We start from the raw sequence: 8,792 nt of genomic DNA, 5'->3' as shown, positions 1-8,792 counted from the left end.
GTTGAAAATTGCAGGTATAAATCTGTCATTGGCCACGTATTTCTCTCCGTTCACTATGTAAGTGTTACTTTTAACTGTTTTGCAATAGGAGAAAAAAATGTTATGGCTTGTTCAGCATCATCTTGGGTGGAGTTAAGCCCAGGATGTAGTGATGGTGTCCCTGTAAAACAGTGGTAGGGAACTGTTTCAACGGAACATTTGGACACATGGCTACGAACGCTGCTATTGAAATGGGTAATTTGCCGAAAGGAAACTAGCAGAGCTGCCTTAAAGCAAGATCCAAATCCCTGGTAAAACTTGAAAATTTCAGTATTGTAGGTTGCAAGCCTGGACATGATTGTTATTGTTTCCCGTACTGAAGGAGAATTTGAAAATTGTGACAAATAGATAACAGAAGGAGATTATCAAGGACAAACAAGACAGCACAAGCAGTAGCACTTTAAGTTGTGTGAAGTGATTTAGCGAAGGATTTTGTCACGTTTCAGCCCCAATATTTGTCCAAAAACATCCCAGTTTAATACACAGTTTGAAGAAGAATGGTGCTATCAGCTGTACATGACTTTTTAATCTATGTTTGTTAGGTACCTGAAGCATCAGACAGCAACAGGATCCATTTGTGTTTCCAAACTGAGAGAGCTGTGTGCATTTACGCTATGCATTAATTAGTTATGATTATAAATGACAGTGTCCATAGAGAAAGAACGATCAGGATCTAACAATAGATCACACTGTGTGCTTTTCATTACCTTAGACAGGTGAGCTGTTACACACAGTCACAGTTTATCAGCTGCAGTTGACTCAGGTTGAGTTTTGAGCTTTCAATTTTTCTGTCTAAGAAATCTGAGATAAACAGATCTGTTAGTTTTTTAGACAATTTAATTAGCTGCTTTTCGTTTTAGATAGTTCTTTTATTGTGCATTATACATCACTTTTAGCTCTTCAGCACTGTGGTAAGTCTGAATGAAGCCTGAAAGAATATTAAGGGAAAACTGTCTGAATGGCTCAATGCTGTCACTTTAATGGCTTGATGAAGCCAACAATATTTCATTTTACGGGTCTCAAAAGTGCTACACATTTGTGGTCTGCCATTAAAAAAAAAAAAAATCACAACCATGATTATAATAACAGTAATTATAACAACAAGTAGGATCCATATATAATTGAGGGACTTTTGAAGTCCATGGGATATATTTTGCATACATGTTTTTATTAAAAGTAGAAAAAAATAATATTTTTATGTTAATTATGATGATGTCTTTACAAATTCCATAATTATTTATTATGGATACAATCACTTATTCATTAAAAAAATGATTGGATCTCACTAAAATGTCAACTAAATAACAGTCTGAATTTAATAACAATCATCTTCTAATTAGTTACACAATAATAAAGTGACCTTAGTCAAAAATTGCTTTGATTGTGTTCTTATTAAGTTGAGACAATTATCACAGATATTTATTTCCTGGCAATATATCCAATTTTATATGTAAAATAACAGATTGCATCTGTGTCTAAGAAATCACTTTCAACTAGGTTACCTATTACAAAAACACCTCTCAAGGAAGCGTGTTAATTCCAGATCACATGACCTGCTCCACATGACCTCATTTCCTCCTGAAGAAAAGACTGGCAAGACTCCAAGGCTTTCTGAGTTATTTAATATAAATTAGTGTGTGAACCAAGAGTGGATTTATGGCATGTCAACAGGTTTACGAAAATATTTTTATGAATAACTTTAAATTTCAAATTTTACTCAATTGTATATATAATATTTTAGAAGGTTACAGGCTGCCATGTTTATTTTAGGCCTGAAAACAGCAAAAAATGTCAACTATGATACAAAAAGTCCCACAATTATAAATTGACCCAGTATGTTTTGACTTTTATCCATTTGTGCTTGTTAAATCAAGTGGAGGACTCCAAAACTAAATAAATTAAATACAGGCAAGAAGTTACTACATATTTATGAAAATTTAAGATTGTCAAATTTAAATGTCATTTCAAAATAAAATTTTACAAAGAGCTTTTATTTTGATGGGCCAAAATTTGACGTCACCGCAACCGGGAAGTGCCGGTTTGACAACAAGGACGGCAGCAGCTGTTCTCCTGATTGTTAGTCAGACAACGTGAGGCTGTTTTATTCCTTTATCTCATAAAACATGATATTTTGTGAAGTTTAGATCCTCTGACTCACTTTGTCTGTTAAACCCAGTGTTTGTGCGCATGTGCAGCAGAGTGACAGTAACGTGTGTTCACTGACGGTGTGAAGGACATGGCGGCTCCGGCGCTGCTCCGGGCTTTAAGGACCCTCAGACCCCCGGCTCTGGCCGCAGTCTCCAGCAGACTCCCGGCTCCAGACTCCGTCCTCCCGCCAGCCTGCTGTGCTCCGTCCCCGGTGTGGAGGACTCTTCCGGTCCGGACGCTGCTGCTGAGCGCCGCCTCATGCGCAGGACACAACAAGTGGTCGAAGGTGAAGAACATCAAGGGTCCCAAAGATGAGGCGAGGGGGAGGATGTTCATGAAGTTCGGTATGATGATAAGAATAGCTGTGAAAGGTAGGTTTTGTTCAGTTTAGTCACAGTTCAGGTGTTTTTTTCGTGACTGATATTAAGTTCTGGTTGTCATCTGCAGAAGGTGGATCCAACCCAGACCTGAACCTAAACCTGGCTCAGATATTGGAGCAGTGCAGGAGCAAGAACATGCCCAAAGCTTCAGTAGATGCAGCAATCAAGAGTGCAGTAAGTTCTCAGCACGCACAACGATTAATAAATAAACCTCACTGTTCCCTCCGAGTGTCTGGATTTCTACTAAAGGCATGAAGACCACATCTCCAAAAAACAGTCAATAATTGATCACCTGTCTGCACACCAAACACGTGCACAGATTACTGTATCAGAATAGAAGAAAACTAAAAGAATAACAAGGTAAAAATAATTTAAAACTATCTTATAAAAATACAAAATATTTGAAAAAGTATTTTAATTCCCTAAATAGAATACTTGGCTTTACATGAGATTATGTTTATTCTGGCTTTTTCATGTTACATGAAGGATATTAACATAATTACGTGTGTAAAACAATGAAATGACCTATAATATGTAATAATGCAGATAGATATAATGATGAATGATAGATAGAATGACTAGATTACCAGTGCTTATAGGTTTTCTACACTGATGAAAACACATTCATTCCACATTTTTGTTGAGCAAAATTTAAGTTGCTATACAAGATATCTCTCATTTAACAAATAAATCTATATAAAATTGCAAAGCCAATACTTTTTCTGTTAATTGTCAGTGATTGTGTCTAATTTAAGAAATATTTTTACTGTATTAAAACTTGTATTTAACTTTTTCATCTGTCAAATAAAAAGGAAATGTTTGAATTTTGAATAAATTTGTTAATATATTTTTATTGATTTTATTATCTTTTTATGTAACAACAAAATTCTTTTGCTATGTGATGTGTAAATAACATTAAAAATATTTTATTTTTATAATACTTTTGTGTATTTCAACAATACAGAAAAAAGTGAAATACAAACAAAAAATTCCTCATTTAACAGATTTTTTTTTTACATTGTATGTAACATAAATTAAGAATTTGTGTCAGATTTGTGTTGGTGTAATATGCTGGACAAAAAGTTCCTCGTGTTTTCTTGTGGTTGTATAGGAAAAGTCCAAACCAGCGACCCAGCACATGTTCGAGGCTCGGGGACCCGGTGGGTGTTTGCTGCTCATCGAGGTCCTGACTGACAACAACTCACGTACCCACCAGGAAGTCAAGCGCCTGTTAACCAAGAACGGGTAGGAAAATATATATACAGTAGAGGTGGGATGCGATTAAAAAAAAACCTAATTAATTAGAGGCTTTGTAATTAATTAATCGCAATTAATTGCATTTTTTTTCAAATAGCAATATTTGTCACAATAAGTTTTTCAATTCAAATAAATTTTGGTTGACGACTGAATCGATGAATAGACATATACGTGAACTCAAACAACAAAAATGTTTGTTTCATTTATATTTATCTGTGCATTTTTCATCTGTCTACTACATTCACAGATTACTGCAAATTTAAAGCGCAATTATAGCGATTATATTCAACATTTTAAGACTTTTGTAAGCACTTTCAGTGTCTTGAAAAGTGGTCTATTGTGGGCTGGCTACACTGTTTGCCCATACCGGGACTGTTGTAGCTAACATATGGTGCGTCGCCCAAGAGCTCATTTGCATAAAGTAGTTCCATTTATGCAAATGCAGTGCAGGGAGGTCCGACGTATCGCAAATCTTTTGTCTAAACTAGCCGTCATTAAACTAAAACCAGGACAGATTCAGCAGCTTATTTCTCACCTCAAATGCTTTCAGAAATAGTTTTTGCTGCACAGTTTTCGTAATAAAAGAGAAAGTTTGTGACCGAGCCGCCATGTCGGTCCGACACATCTGCACTGTGTCCTGTAGATCTTCTTCATGGTTGGCAAACAGACTTTAGGTTCATTACCGCCACCTACTGGGCTGGAGTGTGCATCAGTGTTACCGGTGTGCCAGAAATTAGGGAACTGAGGAGGGTGCAATGAAATGCGTTAATTTTTTAACACGTTATTTCTTAACATTGAAGTCCCAGCCCTATATAGGTGAAGTTCTTAAATACAGGTTTTCATGCAATTTCACCACATTACTGATGCGTTAAGCTGCCTAAAAAAATCTGTGATCCGGTTTCGTCACACAATCTAACAGATAAAAGTTACAAAGTTGTGTTATTGACTCCCACGCTCGAGTAGAGTGGCATCCCAAAAATCTGACACTTGGCCACAAACTTGTACACAAATACTAGTGACCCAGTCTGAAGGCAATAACTGAACACATCTGTGCCTCTATAAAGCTGAGATATAACTGAGGAAACAAATGAAAGGGTGACATATTTGTTGATAATCAGGTAAAACAAGATTACACAGTGCTGGAGAGGTTCAAATAGGAAGTGATTCTTAAAGGGAAATTCAGGTTTCAGATGAGTGGCAGCATCACTGTACACAGATTATATATATATATGTACAGGACGACAGAGGGGAAGAATGCACAGAATGTCGAGGTGCAGCAGCTATTCTGCTGAAGGCGGTAACCACTAGATGTCCCTATACATACAGTAGGTACATGAGATAAACTCTATAGGTCAGCATTGTTGGAAACATATCAATACAATCAGTTAATGAGAAAAACAAAAAGAGCAGCCAGCAGTGACGTCTGTCTGAGCTTGTCCACATGCATTATCTGAAATTTTGGGCAAAGCAACTGAGCTGATTTCAGTCTAGTGCTTGTTTCTGCATTTTATTTTCCAAAATAGTATGTCAACTCTCTAAACCAGGGGTGTCAAACATGCGGCCCGCGGGCCAAAACCAGCCTGCGAGACAACTTTGTAAAGTATAAAAATTACAGAGAGGACATTAACTGCAAATTGTAAATTTGTAAAACTGTAAATTTGAAATAATTCCTAGACTATGACAAGTTGTATTGATCATAAAGTAAAATACTATATTGCTTACTGTTACATTTTTGTAATATTTTGTCTTGTTTTTGTTGTTTTTTTGTTTCTTTTTGTCTGACTTTTATCGTTTGCCTCACGTTTTTGTCATTTTGTTTCTTGTTTTTTGTCGTTTTGTGTTTTCATTTTGAATTTCACAGTTCTTTCTTTGTCTACGGTTTCAGATTCTGAAAAACTGCAAAGACAACATTATTTTTTAACCAAACACTATCTGCAGCTATCTGACTGTAGCTCATTATGAGACTTTAGAAATAAACATAAACACACAAGTAAAAAATGAAATGAAAAATTGCGTACTCATTCTCAGAGGGATGCTGTCAGACGGAGCCCGCCACAGCTTCAACAGGAGAGGGGTGGTGCTGGTTCCTGGTCAAAACGTCTCCACTGAGAGAGCTCTGGAACTGGCCATCGAGGCCGGAGCTGAAGACGTCCTAGAGACCGAGGACGAGGACGAGAAGCCGCTACTGCAGGTCAGAGAGCAACATTTAGCAGAGTGAAATCCTGATATTAATATGGCCTGAGCCCAAGTGTACTCAGACTCACAGAGATACAGAAATATTTTCATTTTTATTTAAATTAATAGAGCACCGGTATTGGTCTCTTCATCTACAAATGGGCTGACCAATTGGAGAAACTTACTATCCTGATAAGATGCAAAGCAACATTTTAAATCTTTTTTTTTTTTGTCCAGTAACCCAAAATTTCCATGTAAAGTTATTATAATCCTGCTATTATTTCTGAATATTCTTCCCCTTCAGTTAAGCAAATTAAAACTTAGTATAACGCTGTCCAGTACAACACCACCTTTAACTACAGCCTTATCATAAACTCAGAGTTTCATTTACTCATTTAATACAATCTGATGAGTGTATTTTCTACAGCAGGTTAATATTAGAAAGTGTCTCTAGAATCCAGCCACAAATGGTTCTACATTTAAAAAAAAAAAACCTTATTGCACAAGTTTCTAAAAACAGATTGTGTCACTTTGCTGTAGATCAGCATCTGTCATCACTATTGACCCATAATTATTATTTATAGATTATTGATTGGTTAATTTAGCTGACACACTGATAAGGATAGCTGGAAATGTATTGATTCATGTTAAAATCCATGTATCTTTTCAGGCATAATTTTGTTGTCAGGCTCTATTTAAGTAATATTTTCTGATAGACATCACTAAGAAGAGCAGTATTTCAATCCCCTTTGTAATGACTTCACAGAATTAAACTCTGTATGACCACTTTCTCAGAGTTAAGTGCTAAAATGCAATTACTCAATTGGCCTATCAATCAGCAATCAACAATAATTAGCTCATACAGTTTAACTGACAAAGTTGATCTCTTTCTCCCTCTTCAGTTTATTTGTGATATGACAGAGCTGAATAAGGTTCGGGTCTCACTGGAAAAGCTGGGGATGCAGATTTCGTCAGCTGGGTTGGAGTTTGTCCCCCATAACCACTCGTCTCTGGACCAGGAGCAGCTGGACGCTGCTTCGACTCTAATAGAAGCTCTCACTGACTATCCAGATGTAGTTCGAGTGTGGGACAACATCCAGGCTCACAGCTGAGTCCAGTTTCTGGACGGGACACTTGGTGGACACGTGGAATATTTGATTTCACAGACGAAGGATTTGTACATCAGTGGGTGTTGAAACTCCTGCATGCCATCAATAAGAACAGACACTATCAGTATGAACGTATGAGTGTGTTGACCATTTTGATGCTGTCTACAGACGTTCAGTAGCAACCGGACTGGGATTCGTTGTCAGTACCTCAACTTTAGGATTTTCCTCAAGAGGTTTTTACTTCTTCTGAGTGAAATAAATCATCTGTACAAAGACAATCTGTGAAGTAGGTCTTCAAAAGTTGTTTAAAACATGTTAAAAGGTCCCTTTTCACCAAAAAACAACACTGAAAATGTTCTATCAATGTGAAACTATGGGTTTAGGACAGAAGCAATCATCATGTGCTAATAAAGAACAATTTAAAATACAATTTCAGACCCACCACAGACTTTCAAATACAATATGATTATTTGTATCTGATGTGTTCACATTTTCTGTTAAAACTGCACCCATTTCTTCTGTCATAATCCAAAATCTAAGCGTACGCCACTATTTTCTCAGTGTAAGTGCACTGGACCACAACTGCACTACCAAACTCACTGTGTTGCCACAGTTTCATATTGAAAATTAGTGTCTTAAACTAAAATTTCAAGTTAAACACAAACTTTTTCCATTCAGCAGAAGGTAAAAGCCTGGAGAAAGATGTTTTTTTTCTCATAACAGAATCAGTTTTTGTGATCCTCCTCTTGTAAACAATGTTCCCTCTAATTTTTCCTGAGTGTGAGCAAACACACAAACTCCCTGAGCGTCCCTTGGACCACTGTGAGCAACATCAGACATGTGCACTGTGGTCACACCAGCATCACATCCATTCAAGTTACATGGTTCATTAAAAGAATCAAATTAAAGCATTTACATTTCTGTTAAAACACTTTGTCAACAGGAGCCAGTTGAAAGCTGCAGTGATTTTAGTGACACTACAATGTAGAAGAGTGAAGTTATTGAATATTTGTCTCTCTTTACTGTTGCAGTGGTTTTGCAAATTGCAGACGGACCCTGTTCACTCCATAGACACCAATGTTATTCCAGTAGCTTGAAAGACAGCTACTTTTGATAAAACTGGGCTTGTAGCACATTGTCTGCCTTGCAACAATGGGAAAGAGGCACCGTTTATGTTTTGACAACCTATATCTAATGAGTTATTGATGCTGGAAGTCCGAATCTGTGAATATCTTTCCAACTTTACTGAACTTGGAGCCACTACCACCTAAGGAGTGATATATTTAATTTTGAAAAAAGCATTTAGCCATACTTAAAGCTTTAAGTGCTTTATTAACACGGAACTAAAAATTTTGTATTGTTTTATTATCACAGGTTCTGTCTGAAAAGAGGTGGCATCATTTTAAACAGTGAAATCAAACTAACAAAATGTAATGACCAACCAGTGAGCAATACTGGATTCTGCAAAAACATAAACAACTTTTTTTAAAATCTAAACCTTATCTTAACACAGTTAATGTATTAACTTATTTATGTGTGTATGCATGTATTTATTGATTTATTTAGTACTGTTAACATATCAGAGTTCTGAGTGAGTTTTTCTTAAGATAGGCAAAGGCCATTTATTGATTACATATAGGCTGTTAAATGTTTATTAAAAACTAAAAAGCATTTTAAAAAACAA

General features: G+C 36.4%; 1 protein-coding gene across 3 annotated transcripts; it reads left to right on the top strand.

Moving 5' to 3' along the window:
• Positions 1-2,048: 2,048 nt before the first annotated feature.
• On the top strand, positions 2,049-7,538 carry LOC111577750 (translational activator of cytochrome c oxidase 1). Of its 3 annotated transcripts, none has more exons than XM_023284174.3 (6): positions 2,049-2,129; positions 2,273-2,558; positions 2,635-2,741; positions 3,679-3,812; positions 5,853-6,015; positions 6,902-7,538. In XM_023284174.3, the coding sequence occupies exons 2-6, from the start codon at positions 2,276-2,278 to the stop codon at positions 7,109-7,111; spliced, it is 897 nt and encodes a 298-aa protein (XP_023139942.1). In that variant the 5' UTR covers positions 2,049-2,129; positions 2,273-2,275; the 3' UTR covers positions 7,112-7,538. The 3 variants fall into 3 exon arrangements, with proteins under 3 accessions (XP_023139942.1, XP_023139943.1, XP_023139941.1); XM_023284175.2 differs by having other exon boundaries at positions 2,050-2,129; positions 2,216-2,558; XM_023284173.3 differs by having other exon boundaries at positions 2,055-2,129; positions 2,235-2,558.
• The last annotated feature ends 1,254 nt before the right edge of the window (positions 7,539-8,792 follow it).

Source organism: Amphiprion ocellaris, chromosome 18 (genome assembly GCF_022539595.1).
Source record: "Amphiprion ocellaris isolate individual 3 ecotype Okinawa chromosome 18, ASM2253959v1, whole genome shotgun sequence".
Classification (NCBI taxonomy): domain Eukaryota; kingdom Metazoa; phylum Chordata; class Actinopteri; family Pomacentridae; genus Amphiprion; species Amphiprion ocellaris.
This window is presented reverse-complemented; position numbering and strand designations above follow the sequence as displayed.

What these genes read in the sequence shown, in the direction of transcription:
- LOC111577750 (XM_023284174.3), top strand. Translation starts at nt 2,276, where the DNA reads ATGGCGGCTCCGGCGCTGCTCCGGGCTTTAAGGACCCTCAGACCCCCG. An exon ending in CGCCTGTTAACCAAGAACGG is followed by an intron (nt 3,813 to 5,852) that starts GTAGGAAAATAT and finishes ACTCATTCTCAG; the next exon opens with AGGGATGCTGTCAGACGGAG. An exon ending in ACGAGAAGCCGCTACTGCAG is followed by an intron (nt 6,016 to 6,901) that starts GTCAGAGAGCAA and finishes CTCCCTCTTCAG; the next exon opens with TTTATTTGTGATATGACAGA.